General features: G+C 46.9%; 1 protein-coding gene across 3 annotated transcripts in view; it reads left to right on the top strand.

Annotated features, from left to right (window-relative positions):
- Nucleotides 1–15,506, top strand: part of PIAS1 (protein inhibitor of activated STAT 1) — a 53,050-nt gene that overhangs the window by 7,677 nt on the left and 29,867 nt on the right. For 2 of the 3 annotated variants that reach the window (XM_068695249.1, XM_068695247.1), the window contains exon 2: nt 11,539–11,983. In XM_068695249.1, coding sequence (XP_068551350.1) covers nt 11,539–11,983 — 445 coding nt within the window. Of the gene's footprint in view, nt 1–9,860; nt 9,974–11,538; nt 11,984–15,506 lie in introns of those variants that run through there. The other variant, XM_068695248.1, reaches the window with a different exon arrangement.

The raw sequence follows: 15,506 nt of genomic DNA, 5'->3' as shown, positions 1-15,506 counted from the left end.
CCAACCTTTATAAGCTGTTTTTTTGTTCCCAGCATTTTGACAGGCATTTCTGTTGTTCTGCTGCTGGCTGTGTGAAGACCCTTCTCGTTTCAAGTCTTCTCGTTTGAGCTTTGTGCCGTTTGGTGGAACAACGGGGCTGAACAGCTGATCCCTGTCCACTCTCCTTGTGCTCCGTGGCTTTATAAATCGCTGTCCTGTACATCCCTACGCTCCCTATTTTCAAGGTTGAGTAGTCTTAGCTTTTGCCAGATGACTTCTGTCATCCTTCTGTGAACCTTGTCACTTCAAAACTTCTTAATTTTTTTTTTTAAGGTGAGCCCACCAAAGCCACCTGCACTTTGCGATCAGGGTGACCCAGGGATTTGCATAGCGTATAGTGATTTATCGCTTGTCCTGTTTCTTTTTCTAATAATTTCTGGCAATGATTTGTGTGCTGGGCTGCTGCTGAGCTGATGTTTCCGTCTGTCTGTTTATCTTGGGCCCGGAAGCTTGCTCTGGAGTGGGAAAGGTCACGGCAGAGCCCATCATTTCACATGGAGAGCAGGGCCGTCCGTCTCCATGGGCATCGCTCTCCCTTTACACATGTTGGATTGCTTTCGGTCTGAGGTCTTTCAGTGGTTCTTCAGCCTTACAACCACATCATAATGTCAGCAGCTTTGTCAACACATTGATTACTTCGTTTTCTAGGTCGTTAACAAATGGGTTAAGCTCTGTGCTCCAGCATAGCCCCTGCTGAACTCCACACCTGACCTTCCTCTCTGGTTTGGACAACCTGGACAAATTCATGATAGAAGAACTTTGAATGGCAAGCTAAGGATCTCTGGCCCGTTTTTTTTTTTTTTTTAATAATGCTCTAAGAATACCTGGTTTGTGTGAGTACTAGGTTTTCCTAGTTTCCTTCAACCTGCACTATTCTGTTGTTTTTAAACATATGTACAACTCGGAGGTGTTGCCAAGCTGTTTTAAGGGGAAGCAGAGATGTGTTGGAACTTGTTCCCTGTGTTCACTTAATTAGATAAGTTTTCTTGAAACGTACTTCATGTTTCCCAGCATACATTCACATAGCTCAGTGAAGGACTTGAGCTAAATGTTAGTTGAAGCACTGCTTCATTCCTTGAGGCCTTTGTTGTTTTTTTTTCCTGATACAAGGCTGCTCTTCTCTTTTGATACAGAGGCTGAGCAAGGTTATGAAATAATGTGATGCTTACAACTTCTTTACCTGGAAATAGAAGCTGTGTGTTACCGAGCCAAGTGCATCAGGAGGCAGAAGGGTGAAGATACTACTAAAACGCTGGGCTGAAACCCAGGAGATGCTTCTTTTGCCATGAGATCCGAACTTTTTTTTTTTTCCTTACTGCCCCTGACCCACGTGTGTGAGAAGGGGCAGGCAGAGTCCAAATGCATGGACATAGGGAAGTCATTATTTGGATGACATTAATGAGCTACAAAAGGCTCGTATATATGCAAATTCCTGCTCAGAGAGGGATTTGGATGGGTGCAGCTGATGAGGTGGGGCAGTGGTTTGGTGGCTGGAGCAGTGTCCCCCCCTCCTGCCCCCTGCTTGGGGGCTGGGAGGGCAAAGGAGCTCTGCCTTTGGGGCAGTGCTATGGGGCCGCCCCACGCCCTCCACTTCCACTTGCTCAGGATTTCCGTGGAAGTTTCAGCTCGCTATCAAAGTTTTCTTAGGCAGCTCTTTCAAGTCTGGCTGTTCTCGCGGGGAAAGCCAAGTTAAACGCCGGATCGTTTCTGGAGTTTACTCGCGATGGTTTTAATGTATTTTAGATCATAGGCGTGGCTGGAACTTGGCTTATAAAACCCTTCATTCCATCATGCGGCTTGGTTCCAGGCAGGGCAGGGGTTATTGTGTGAACGGATCAATTTTGTTCGGTCTTATTTTGATCCTGAGAAAAATGCAGTGCTTGAGGGAGGAAGCAGCGGGGCAGGTGTCGGTGTGCTGAACTGATGGTGTGGGGAAATGGGGTGTCCCTCGTCCTGCTGAGCACGGATCCCTGGCGCGTCCCCGTAACGCACACCGGCATGGTTTTGGAGGGAGTGCTCCTATAGGCCCCGTCTGCGCTGTGTGTGCCAGGAAAATATTGCATAGGGAATGTATTCTTAGCTTGCTTTCTAACTCACTGCTGAATGTTTTGTCCTGGGATTAATCACGGCTAACTAATGGGTTCTTAAGCGATGCATGCTTGTCTCCGAGCCTGGAGGTGACACGATGCAGTTAACACACAAAAAAGTTCATTTTTCTGTTGTAGACATCCCCAGAAAGCAGGAGGACAGCACCTCAAACCCTGCAGGGCGAGGTTGGCTTGGGGGTTAGGATCAGCTCTCTGAGGAGTCTGGATGCCTCTTGGCAGCCTGTGGCTGTCTGGTGGTGTCACTTGAAGCTTTTCTTTATCCTCGTCTGAACGCAGAAGAAAGGCAGGAAGGTCTGCTTCCTCTCCTATTATTCCATCATCTCTCTGCATTTTTCATAGTGGGAAGAAACCAGTCGTCGCGGGGGCTATGAAAAACGGAGCTTCCTGCTTTCTCTGCCTTTGTCCCCTGCCTCTTTTAGAGGGATGCCTTTCCCAGGCTCTGGTGGGCTGCTGCCCACCATGCTGGGATCGCCGTGATTCCTGCCAGTCGTGGGGTGGTAGCACCGTGGGGTGGAGCATCCACTGCAAAAATCATCCACATCTCGATAACTGGACTCACCCAGGATCCTGAACCTGGCTCGGTAGGGACTGGTGAGGTTGTGGAAGCAGGAGGTGAGCTGCAGAGTTCAGCATCTCCACCTGCGTCTGGATGAGTGACATAAGGTTTTTTTTTTTTTAGCCAGGGACTCATTCTGCTTCTACAGTAATAAATGCATTTTGGCACTTCAGAATTGATCTGCCTCCATCTGATGTAAACGTGAATTCTGTGTCATGTTGTTGCATGCAATAAATAATTCATTTTGTTAATGCGTCCCTCCAGTTAGGAATAAATTAGCTTTTAGTGTACATTCAACAGCTCTGTAACCCGTCAGACCTGTGATTTGTGTTTCGTGTTGTGCTGTGACTGACAGCGGTTCTGGAAAACTTTTCTCTGGAGTTACTGGGTGGCCACGTGTGGCTCAGACACAGCTTTCCTGCTGGCACCCTGTTGCTTCTCTCCAGATGCCTTGTTGAGACGGGACATCAGGTGGGTGAGAGTGACTTCACTGGTTAACTCGCGGGGCTGGTCGGATGTGCAGCCCTGTGCATTGCTCCAGTAAGTGTCACGAATCCTGTTCCAGTGCTGGACCATTCCCCGATTGATGCCCTCTCCTCCTTTGCTAGAATAAGCCTGAAATCCATCCCTGATGGAAGCAGAGGGGAACTTCCCAATGAGCTGTGCTTTGGGAGCACCGTTACACAAGCTCCAGGCTTCCTCGGCTTCCAGCAGCGTTAGGCAGCCCCTGCAGAGCGGGGGAGCTGATGTTTCACTGCGTGGTGCACCTTACCTGATACTCCAAGGAGCAGTACAAGGAGAATTTCTCACTGTTCAAGCTTTTAATTCGTCCTGACGACTCACTGCTATATGCCTAAAGAGGAGCGTGTGCTTTGGCTTCCTTACATCTTTCCGTGTACGCCTCTGAAGGCCATAATGGGAGACTTTTAAAAATAAAGGAATCGTGTGCAGAATCACTAGCTTTTTTTTTTTTTTTAATTAAGAAAAAAAGACTATATTGATGCCAGTATGATTGCTTGATGGAATATTTGTTTTTCAGTTTATTGACACAGTGGGAACTTTTGGCTCCACTGCTTATTTCTGCCATAACAATTAAGACTAATTGTTAGTGGTAATAAATTATTATCCTCAGTGGACCGGTATTAGAAGGGAGTAGGGTATTTGGGCAGTGTGTTTCGTAAGTATTTGGTGTCAGGAGATTTATTTCCTTTAGGTTCCGTTTCTCCCTTTGGAAAGGGAAATCTTTTAAAGATAAATCACCGAGCATTCCCCATGCACGATGTTTTATCTGATCTCTGACTTCCCCGGTCTTCGCTTCCTCCAGAGCTTCCTTTTCCCAATTTTCTCTTGATGGACTTGCTGTTGCTGCCGTCCCTCGTATGCTCACGTGGCTGCAGATGAAAGCACCAAACACTTTGATGCCTTCGGTGAGAGCAAGGTGGTGCTGCCTTATGGTGCACGATGCCAGGGCTGCTGCAGCTGCTGCTGTCCTCAGCTCTGTGCCCGGATCCTGCCTGGTGCTTTCTGCCTCCCTGGGAGCACATTTCTCACAGTGGAGCTTTCTGAGGAGGGTTGCTTTAAAATCTAATAGAAGATGCTAATTTTATCACATGGCATTTTGGCTTTCTTTTATTTTTTAGTTTAATGAGAATTGTGAACGGATTATTCCAGTTTTTTAATTTTCCTTCTCTGGGGGCACGATTGGTTACTTTCAAGGGAAAGGAGAATCAATTACATGCTGGCTTCAGTCTGCTGTTCAATATTTTGCAAATCGTTATCCAAATTTAATATGGTTGCTAATGAAAACTTTTTTTCAGATGTCAGTATGAAAGTCAGTCATGATGCAGCCTCTATCTTGTGTTATACCATAGGAAAATTGGGCAAATGAGGGAGGAAAACCCCCAAACAACAACGGGAGCTCACAGAAGTCTGTTCTAGGCATCTATGTGTATAATTTCATACCCTGAAGTGTTATCTCAGATGAAGCTAACTGAATAATGAAACTTGCAGTGGACAACCAACTCTGCAGCACTTGCTGGTAACTTATGGCATGTGCAGAATAGAGCTCTGTGCAGTTCTGTAATGTATGGAAATAGTAATAAAAAAAAAAAAAAAAAACTTGCATGAAAACCTGCATCTGTGATTGCAAAAATCAGTGTTACTTAGGTGATGCTGAAGTTAGCTGGCATGCATGAAGGAATAATGCCTGTCGATGCAGCGCAGACTTAAATAGCTGCTGCAAGCAAATAAAACCGAGAGCAGGAGTGGAAGTCCTGAAGCTGCTGCGTGGCCTGCTGCGAGGAGGGTCTGTGAGCTGCTGGTGGGAGCCGCCTCTTTATCCTCGCTGCAATGCGAGCGCATTCATTGAATTCCAGGTGCATTCTTCCCCAGCTCTCCTTCGGACTCGACTTCCAGCAGCTACACGTGCTCCAGGCAGATATTTGAGATATTTAGGAACTCACCAGAGCTTAATTCCCTAGGGTTCTGCTGACAAACAATAGCCGAGCAGACCCTCGCTTGGTAATTCAAATCTGGAAATCCCCAATCAGTCCAATTGTTTATGTAACCATTGTTTGTTTTAATTGGATGTTTAAAAAAAGTGTATTTTCCTTTTTAACTTAAATCACTGGGTTTAGGAATAAATGCGTGTTGATGTCCCATATGGCTTCCAGAAGCTGAAACTTCTTGGTCCTAATTGTGTGTGGGTTTGTGTTTTTTTTTTTTTTTTGGTTAAGTGAATAGATAATATTTTGGACTATTGTTGAATGCTGTGGAAGTTATATTCTGATTTTTTTTTTCTACCAGTGTAGGCTTTTTGTGTTATCCCTTAGGTTAGAATAGGACACTTTGGGTTTAGGCAGGTCTTTGGCCAGCTGTGTTTGCGGCTGGCTTGGGCTCAGCTGAAGTTTATTGCGTTGGAATTAGCTCTTCTGTCAGCCGCTTGGAAGGCTTAGTTAAGGATAAGAACACGGTTAATAAAAAGTAAATTTGTCTGGCAATGACCCTCTCCCAAATAGCTGCAAATAATTGTCTTCATAATTAGCCTTAGGTGTAAGCTGTTTGTCTTGAGAGGCATGTTGTTTTGTATCCAGAGATTGTCTAAACTGGCATTTCTGCAATTACTTGTCATGAAAATTATGCTAGCGCATAGCTCTGTAAAAATAATTCCCATCTGCAGGGATAAATACACGAGGGACAATTAAGTCTGAGCGCGGCTGAAAAAACCTTTTGAGTCTCCAAGACCTGGAATGAAGATTACTACTGTCAGCAATCTTATTTAATAGCAAACGTACTAATATAGCTCACCTAGTGGATAAAATCTCTTGAGAACCGTAAAACTTTTGTTACGGATTAAGATAAAAATGTGCCTTGCTTTAAATCAAACCCGACTGAAACTTGATGGAAGCATCGGGCAGGCTTCCTGCAGCACAGCCCGCGTGTTGGGGTGCTGCTGTGCGGGTTTTACATGTACCATGTTAAAAGAATTTGGGGTTTGAGTGGACAAGCATTGAAGTGGCATTTCGGGCACGCTGTCTGTTGTGCTGTGCTCTTGCAGAAACATTGGGAAATGGGATGGAGAGGAGATCTTCAGTCATTTGCCAGGGGGTGTGTGTCAAGGCTTTTAGAGGGTTTGTCAGGTTTCTGAGACCATAACAAATACTCTACCACGTCAAAAAAAATATATAAAAAATACCCCAGCACCTAAAAATGAAAACCAAGCAATGGCTGGGGGAGACAAATAAAGGCTGTCTGGAAACCCTTTGGCTTCAAATATGTTTGGCTTTGGAAATGAAGCACTGCAGGGTGTTTTCAGGTGACCTGCTCGCTGCCAGAGAGGGGTTCCTGGTGTTGAAAGCTGGTTCTAGGGGCACAGCGTTTGTGCTGGAAGATCTGCAGGTGTATCAGTAGCGAGGGAGCACACTCAGGTAAGTAACACCCAGCAGCTTGAGCTTTGCATCTCACTCACTTCACTGGCATGGGAAGAAATATGTGAACAGGGGAAAGTCCTGAATACAGTGCCTGACCTTAGGAAGCCCACAAAAGGAGATGAAAACAGCCCGGATTGCCTGCTGGTGGCATTTGCAGTGTATGATCATCGCACTGATGCGCTCCGAGCGGATTAAAATGATTTGTGTTGCCAACTGGGTGAACGTGGAGATCTGGTCACGCAATTGTGAAAGGTTCTTTATGAGCACAGATAGAGTGGGTAAACACCGAGTGCTGCTTAACCAAAGAAACCCTATCTCCCTGTGCGTGTCATAAAAGGCAAATAAAATTTGTGCCTGCCATTGGTTTGCACCTATTCATTCAGTGCTGCCTCCTTGCCAAGCCGTGGTGCGCACCACGCCGGCCGGCAGCTGAGTTTTTCATTATTAAACCAAGAGGCTCCTTCCAGGCTGCAGCGCGTTGCATATTTACGGCCGTTCTTCTGGGCTTTTGCCTCCCTTCCCTCCTGAATTACTGGGACTTCAACCTTTTAGTGTTTTGGTTGCATTAGACAAACGCAGGGAGTTACAACCTGTCACAGAGGCGCTTGAGCTTCCATGAATCGCTTCTTTCACTCCCTCCTGCAGCTTTTCTGCGGACTGATTTCTTTTTTTTATAGTTTCCTTGCACAAGTCTTGCAGATAGAAGTGAGGGGATGTGCCTTTATAAAAGACGGGAACATTTTTACCTTCGTGGTCTCTCCTGTTCCCAAATCTGACGTGTCGAGGAGCCCAGGAGTTCAGTCTGTGAGAGCGGAGGTGGCTCATGCGCAGCTTTCTTCTCCAGAAGATTTATGTCACGGGTTAAAGAGCCTGTTCACGGCGTGCAGGAACTCTCCTGTATTTTTACAGCTGGATGTTGGGAACACGCTGAGATTAATTCAAGACCATTTCCATAGTAATCTAATGCTTCCTAGTCCCTTTTGTTAGGGGGAAGAAAAAAGAACAATGCTGGTTCTTTCTTCTTTTTCTATCTTCCGACTGGTGCGAGGTGTGTTCCTAACTTTTCTTCCTCCTCCAGCAGTGGTGGTAATGGTTAGGGAGCCGTGCGGGACCTGGTGCATAGCTCCAGGCACACGCTGTGGTGTGGTACCCAGCCAAATGGTGCTGGTTGTCCTGGCAGATATTTCGAATGCGTTTTGGAGCCTGTTCACAGCTTCTGGTTATCATAAGCATCCGGAAATCACTGCAGTTCTCCGGGTAGGTCCTGGGGCTGATCCCTGGCGATGGAGAAATAACCCCTTCCAGAAAGCTTTCGGCTGGTGGCTGGGGCTCTAAATGCTGCTGCTCCGAGTGGGTCAGGGGCTGCAAAATGCGCAGTGACACTGCCATGTGTGCCAGGCTTGTAAAAACCTCACCTCTAGACTTTTTATTTGGGGGACTTTTTCATGCCTGAGCTTTTGGTATAGCCACTGAAGGAGTAGCAGTGCGGGAAGGAGCTGGGGGCAGAACGCCCTTTCCTATCGCCAGCCCCGGGGGAGAAGTGGGTGGCTGACGAAGGATGCCGCCCGTGGGTTGCTTTTGCATCCTTAAGCTGTTTTCTTTCAGCCCTTGCCGGTTACCTGAAGCAGGCGTGGAGCAGGATGGATGCCCCCTTGGCTCCAGATGAGCTCGGTTTCCTCAGCGGGCAGCAACTGGATCAAGTGCTTGGGCTCCTGGCAGGGAGAGCCACGGCCCTGATTTGGGAACGGGGGGAAATAAAGCGGCCTCGGGATGCTTCTGTGGCCCTCCTCCCTGATAAATAAAACGTGGTGGCTTGTCTCGGGGCAGCCAAGGGCTCTGCTGGCTTCGGGAGCCCTGGGCGAGGGGCTGTGGGTTGGGGGGGTGTTTGCAAGCAGCCATGCGATCCTGGTGACTAACGCAACGTCTGTGGGGAGCACGTGGCTGTGTTGTGCTGTCGAGCAGGAAATGTCAGATGTGTGTGTGTGCACATCAGGGTTACCTTCTAAACCCTCTGAAGGTCTGTGCAGTGAGTCAAAAAAGCGCTCCGCTAAACTGCGGTGAGTTTCTGTAGAGCTGGTTTCGGCTCTTCTACTCCTTGAAAGTTTTTCCTCTTTTCCTCACCCTCCCTCCAAATTTTGGATGCCGGGTACCAAAATGCACGATTCCCTCAGCACACCCCCTTTCTTTGATACCGGTTCTCCCGCTGCAGTTACGCAAGCAGCTGAACCTTTTCTTGGCCAAACGGCCCCAATTTCTCCTGCACTGGTGCGATGTCTGGAGGAGCAGGGATGTACTCAGGACACGACGCCTCCTTACCTGTAACTGCAGTTTGCAAATCTTTCCCTCTTTGATATCTGGATTTAACTTGAACCAACCTTGATTATTTTTTTGCCTGTTACTTCCTTTAGCATTAGGAAGGAGCAAACAAACCTCTTGCCTGTGCTGATAAACAGCCAGAGGTAGGGCCGGGGCTCGTCCTGGTTATCCTGGCATCGGGAGGAAGCAGCTGCACTGCCCCAAGCGAGCCGTGGCCGCCCAGGACCAGCAAGGCTTCCCGAAGCAAAACGCCTCGTGGATTTGATGTAGTTCAGCCAGCAAAGGGCTCAAATTGCCACGAGGTGCGGCAGAAAAAAAAAAAAGCGTATGGACTGGTGCTTCCTGAGCCTTTGCTCTGCCTGCGGGGGGCTGCTGCCCTGGCGGGGAGGTTGGCCAGGAAAATGCAAACCGGAGCGAAACCACAAAGCTCTGTTGCTGGTTGTGATTGACTGTTGCTAATTGACCCATCTGTCGGTGCCCCTACCGTTGCAAGCAACATTTTTTGTGTTCTTTGCAAGGACTGTTTCAGGGTGGGGAAAATCTGAGGAATTTTGTTTGCTTTGGTTCGAGAGCCTGGCTGCGCCACGGGCCCTGCTGTCGGTGTGCTGACTCCTTACTCTTCTGGAACTTCAGAAACGGAGAATTTCCAGGGCGTAGCAGCAGTTTCTCACTTAGCTCAATTATTTCTTATTCCTCAGCATTTTTTTTTTGCCAGCGGGACCTGTAAGTTTATAGCAAAACAAGCCCACGGAGCAGCTCCAGGAGCCGGCTGCCGAGGAAGGGATGTTTGATGGTGACGGTCACAGGCGGAGCCCTTCACTGCAGCTCCTCGTTGTGCTGAAGCAATATTTGCTAAGCATTGTGGTGTGCCTCTCCGTGTTTCAGAGCTGTTTGTTTCACTTTCCTTTCAGCTGTCAACACTTCAGCCCGTAGCAGAGGTGTCTTGAAAGAGTAAGGCGTTGCGGCTCTTACGGAGTGCCTCGGCTGTTCCCGTTCGTGGCTCCGTGACAGGCCCGTAGTTGGAGGTGTGAAGTAGGTTTTTGGGGCTTGGGGAAGGGATGTCAGCAGCCTCCTGTGGGGAAGGGATGGCAGCAGCCTCCTGGAGGAGCTGAAGTCTTCGTGCCAGCCTGCAGCGAGGCTGCTCCCGGACTTGCAGCACGGTGGTTCGGTTCGGTTCTCTTGGTGCGGTTCGTCAGAGCACAAGTGTTGTGGCAAAGTTAGGTAAATCTCTCCGGGTGCATTCCTCATTAAGTACATGAATCATCTAATCTAGGGCCATTAAATAACACGACCTATTTCAGTATAGGGAAATAGTTCCTTTGGACACCCGTTTGGTGAAAATCTGGAGGTTTGAGGAGCTGGTAGGAGTTTCAGGCTGTTTTCACTAAAGCAGGGATAGTGTGCTCCCTACTAGGGGCACTTCAGCTGTAAGAACTGATGGCAAAAGACCTTGAGTAACACATGTCTGAGTATTTAGGAATTGATGACAAAGTATTCAGGGTATTGAATGGCTTCACGCAGAAGATCCAGGTAGCCGCTTGTGGCAACGGGTTGTAGGCGTCTTACTCTCACGGGATGTTTTGCGAGTCCAAAATTCCGCAGGAATATCATTTCAGCTCATGTCGTGGGCCTTGTTATGGTGAGTAAGCCACTATCAAGCGCTGAAACAGGCTTTAAAATAGAAACCGGGCTGGTAAGCTGACTTTCTGGCTCCTGCTTGACCGGCGGGGAAGTACTCAGTGCGCGCAGGCGATTGCTGGTTTCGCTGCTTTGCATAGTGCTTTTCTCAGTTCCTGAAGAAGTGAAGCAGTTTACAAGTCCTACCAGTTTGATTCATTAGCCCATACTGGGAGACAGTAAAAGGCTGCAAATGAAGATGCTAATTACCAGAGGGCAAAGCCAAGCTCCCCTATCCAAAACAAAACACGTGGCTCTGATGGGAGAAGGGGAGTTAGCAGCTCGAAACTGAAGAAGTTCCCTGTAACTCAGTAATGGTCATACGGGGTTACACATGACTCAAGTTATAATTTCTTCTTTTTAGCATCAATCATTTCCCTCCTTTCCTTTGAACCTGTGTGGAATAGTTCTGCTGCATGGCAAAAAGTGAGAGAGGGACTTGAAAGTGAAGTAGGGTCCTGGAGTTAAGGGCTGGCGCTGCTTTTAAGTGCAAGCACTGGAAACTTGGGTATTGTCAATCTGTGATTTTTTTTTTTTGACTTGCAGCTAGACGAATAAAATCATTAATGTTACAGACGTTAGCAGAAAACTGATTAGGAAATAGTTCTGTTTACAAGTTTAATTTTTTGTACTGGCAAGTTGTCCCTGTCTCAGTTTTTCACTGGTATTGCTGTCCTGAATTCCTTATGGCAAATGGAAATCCTTTGAAAATTGCTCGTTACAGACTTTGGAAGTGGATGCACCTCTCTGTGAGCAAGTCCTGGTTTCATTGCATGTCAGAAAATCAGTGGGAGAAGAGCAGTGGTGGTGTGCCTTGAAAAATGTTATGCTTAACGGGCTTAAGCCGCATCCTAATGTTAGTGTTTACGATGATGTAACTCGAATACTAATTTTTTGTTTTGTTTCTTTTAAGCAAATGGTTATGAGCCTTAGAGTTTCTGAACTGCAAGTACTTCTGGGCTACGCGGGGAGGAACAAGCACGGCCGAAAACACGAACTTCTCACAAAAGCACTGCATTTGTTAAAGGCTGGCTGCAGTCCCGCTGTCCAAATGAAAATCAAAGAACTCTATAGGCGAAGGTTCCCGCAGAAAATCATGACGCCTGCAGACTTATCTATCCCCAGCGTGCACTCGAGCTCCATGCCAGCCGCTTTGTCTCCGTCTACCATTCCACAGCTCAGTTACGATGGCCACCCCGCCACGTCACCGTTGCTTCCCGTTTCGCTCCTGGGACCTAAACACGAACTGGAACTCCCCCACCTCACATCTGCGCTCCACCCTGTCCACCCCGACATAAAACTCCAGAAGTTACCTTTTTATGACTTGTTGGATGAGCTGATCAAGCCTACCAGCCTAGGTAAGGTTGCAAACAACATTTGAAGGCTTTTTAAACTGGTAATGGAGGAATTAATCCGCTCGTGCAGTAACTGGTTAAATATTGCATCACATCGGTGTTTAGAGAATTGCTATTTTTGGTAACTTTTGGAACAGATTGTTCTACATGGAGAGGCATCTTACGTAACGCTCATTAGTTGCTTTAGCTGAGCCACTAAATGTGGCTCAAAGTTCTGTTATATTTAAGGGGTGAGTTTGAGAGGAAACAACTGAACCTTAGAAAAAGGAACTTAAAATAAAAACAACAACTCACATCTGTCTGCTTTGAGTGGTTTTTAAAAAACATGGGGCTTAATTATAAAAAAAACAAACCTTGAGTCCATCAGGCCCACAAAAATCTTCTCGTCTGTGCTGGGAAAGAATGCCAAGCTAGATATTTGCTGTGATTCCTTAGGGCCTGGACATCCGAGTTCAGGATGACTTATGATTCTTTTGCTGTTGCGGCGACTTTTCTTGAAACGTTTTTTTTTTTGGATTAAGGTATAAATCACTTGTGTAGCTGCTGAGAATCATCTGATGCTTACAGAGCATTATATAACAGTGGGTGATTTTTCTGGTGTTGACTCCATGGAGCACTTCAGAGCGTGGCTAACTTTTAATACTCGTAAATACCGCTGAAATACAATGGTCCTGTTGATTCCCGGAGGGGCTGCTTGGATGTTGGGGCCTTCTGCTGTCTTGAAACCCTGCACAAAAATCTCTGAGAATAGCCAGGAGGAGGAAGAGATTTCAGAGAGAAATAGGAAGGTGGTGACTGAAAAGGTTGCCCTTTGCAGAAAGGATCCCTCGTAAGCCAAAATGAGCAGGTAATTCACACTGATAATTACCCCAATAGTCTGAGCTGCTGAAGGAGGCCCGATAGTGAGCAGTGCTGGTTGTCTGCAGGCTTCTGAAGCCTGTTGCACAGTTGTCACATGCGTTTTAACTGCTGCATCTGGGACATCGTGAGGAAAAATAGAGAGTCACACATTCAGGTCCAGGTATTCTTCTCAGAGGTATGCTGGATCTATTTAGCTCTAGTCTAAAATCTGATTGATGGGTGAGCATTCCAGGCAGTGCTGGTGGTACGGGATAATTAGGTACTTGGAATGTGTTTCATCACTTTTACATTATAAATACTTAAAAATAACGCTGTAATTTCAACAAGACATTCCAATACAGGAATTATGGCATGCATTTATTCCTAGATGCGGTAAGAACGCTTGGCTGTCAGCACCGTGCCTGCCAAACCAGCCCCGAATTAAGAGACCATAATTCACGCTCTGTCATTTCTTATTGCTTGAGGAGTTCACATACAATAGGAGATTTTTTTTCCCCACTTTGTGGACTCTGAGTGCTAGGGTAAGAAAATGGAAGTGGATGAAACTCCAACCAAGCACCTTTTAAGTAATCTATTTTGTTTTTTTTTCGGTTAATGTTTGGGGTTTTTGTTTTGCACATGCATTCTTTGTCTTTCTGTCTGTCTGAAGCAGTCCTATTAAAAAGCTGATTTACCCTGTGCTTTGTGGGGAAGAGAGCTTCAGTGTCCATGCACGTGAGAGACGTTTGTTTCCTTTTGTAATGGAAAGTAACGTGGCTACGGATTGTAAAATTGCGAACTGTAAATGTCACAAGGGTGTTTTAAAGTAATTAATGTATATGTTGATGACAAAAACTATTGGATTAATAACCAGCATCATGCGTTTTTATGCACTTTCACAGTATCCCAGAACGGCTGAGCCCTCTGGCTCCAGGTGGTCCAGGCAGGGCCACCTGTGGGGGCTGCCCAGGGCAGAACAACTTGGAGCAATGGGCTGTGCAGCTCAGGGGCTTTAGATGGGAGTGCAGAGTGGACTTGGATTTCTAACTACAGAAAAAAAAAGCAATTAATTGTATCAATTTCTACAGTTACTGGCTCTCCAATTAAAAAAAAAATAAAAAATGATTTTGTGAATATTTGCCCCAAATGGTTAGAGCTTCCTCGGTGCTGCAAGTAGTGTGAGTTTCCTCAAGTACCAAATTTCGAGGTTCTCTGGCTCTGTTTCCGAATGGCAGATGCATGCTGCAAACTCAGAACTTCTCCTTGGCTCCTGGCCAGCGTTGCAGGCTCTCCTGCTTGCTCTTCCCCGGCAGATTCGTCATGAGGTGGCACAAGAAACTTCGAGTTTTACTTCGTTTCCCTGCACCGCCAGAACAAACTTAGGAGCTGATGAGGGATTTTGGATGATCGTCTCCCTGCTGAAGTGGAACCTGCTGGAATAGCAGAGATGTGTGAGAGAGAATGAGGAAAACCCCACTGGTTTGGCAGTATTTGGATTCATCTGAAATAATAGTTATGTAGAAATTGAGTGAAGCACATCTTCGGATGTGATTCTCCCTTGGTCTTTCTCTATTCAAGGTGGGGCTGTTTGAAGATTGCCCTTGGTAGTCCTCTGTCCCCTCCAGAAGTAATTGTGAATTTGACAAACAATAATTTGACAAAGCCGTGGGGAAGGGAGTTGCAGAGCAGGGCACTGGAGCATGCGTTCTGTGCCCAGCTACTGTACGCAGGTAGGCAGTGCGCAAGCTAATGTGAATAACAGATAAGGAAATCAAGGCTGCTAACTATTATTTTCGATGTGAAGAACAAAAGGAGGAAATGGATGTTACCTTCTTACACTCGCTTCCTCAAAATGTAGCTCTGACCTGCGATAAGATCCCCGCGCTGGCAGCTGGCTGGGCAGGACTCACATGGAGGAGGGAACTCGGTGCTTTATCTCCCGTGCCCTGCTCACCAGCAGCTGAGGAGCCTTTCTGCAACGCCTCTGCCTCAAACACGTGTGAAAAGTCAAGGGCAGAAGGCTCCTGATCAACTTTTTAATTTTTTTTTTTTTTTTTTTTTTTTACTTTCTCTGGCTCCAGCAGCCCATAAAACTGGAAGCAGCGAGTGGGATGCTTGCAGAGCTGCCTAACTAATTGAACTTGTAAACTCAGCCTCTGCTACTTCAACCTGCTCGTCTTTGAAGAGCCCCAAATAGCACCTCGGTCCTGCTGACAGTGGGACTCCTCTCCTGCTGCTGCCCTGCTCGGTTAGCACAGTCTCTTGCTTTTCCTTGTGAGTGTTTCAAGCACAAAACCCCTGCGTGGTGCTCTCGGAGCCGTACTGCTAATGCTGGCAGTCACAGTTCTGCTGGCTGGGCTCGGGGGGTGACGGCGTTCTCCTTGTCCCAAGAAGACTGTCAGGGACCTTGCTTAGCTCGGAGGAGGAGCAGCTCTCCAAATGCAGTGGAGTTTGATCCATATTTGATAAGTCATCCTCACTGCAAAATCGAGGAAGCACCAGTTTTGGTATTTTTGTGCACAAGTCAATAAAGGATGCATCTGTTTTTGGATGAATCTGTACCCTGAGCTCTCGCAGCACTAAGGAGAGCCTGGGCACACTGCTCTGTGGTGAACGATTCCATGTCATTCATTTTTGGAGGAAAAGAGATCCCGTTTGGCCTCGGTGAATGTATGAAAACTGCCTC

Source organism: Anas acuta, chromosome 12, assembly GCF_963932015.1.
Source record: "Anas acuta chromosome 12, bAnaAcu1.1, whole genome shotgun sequence".
In the NCBI taxonomy this organism is placed as follows: Eukaryota; Metazoa; Chordata; class Aves; order Anseriformes; family Anatidae; genus Anas; species Anas acuta.
The sequence above is the reverse complement of the archived record's forward strand: the minus strand, read 5'-3'. Positions and strand labels throughout refer to the sequence as shown.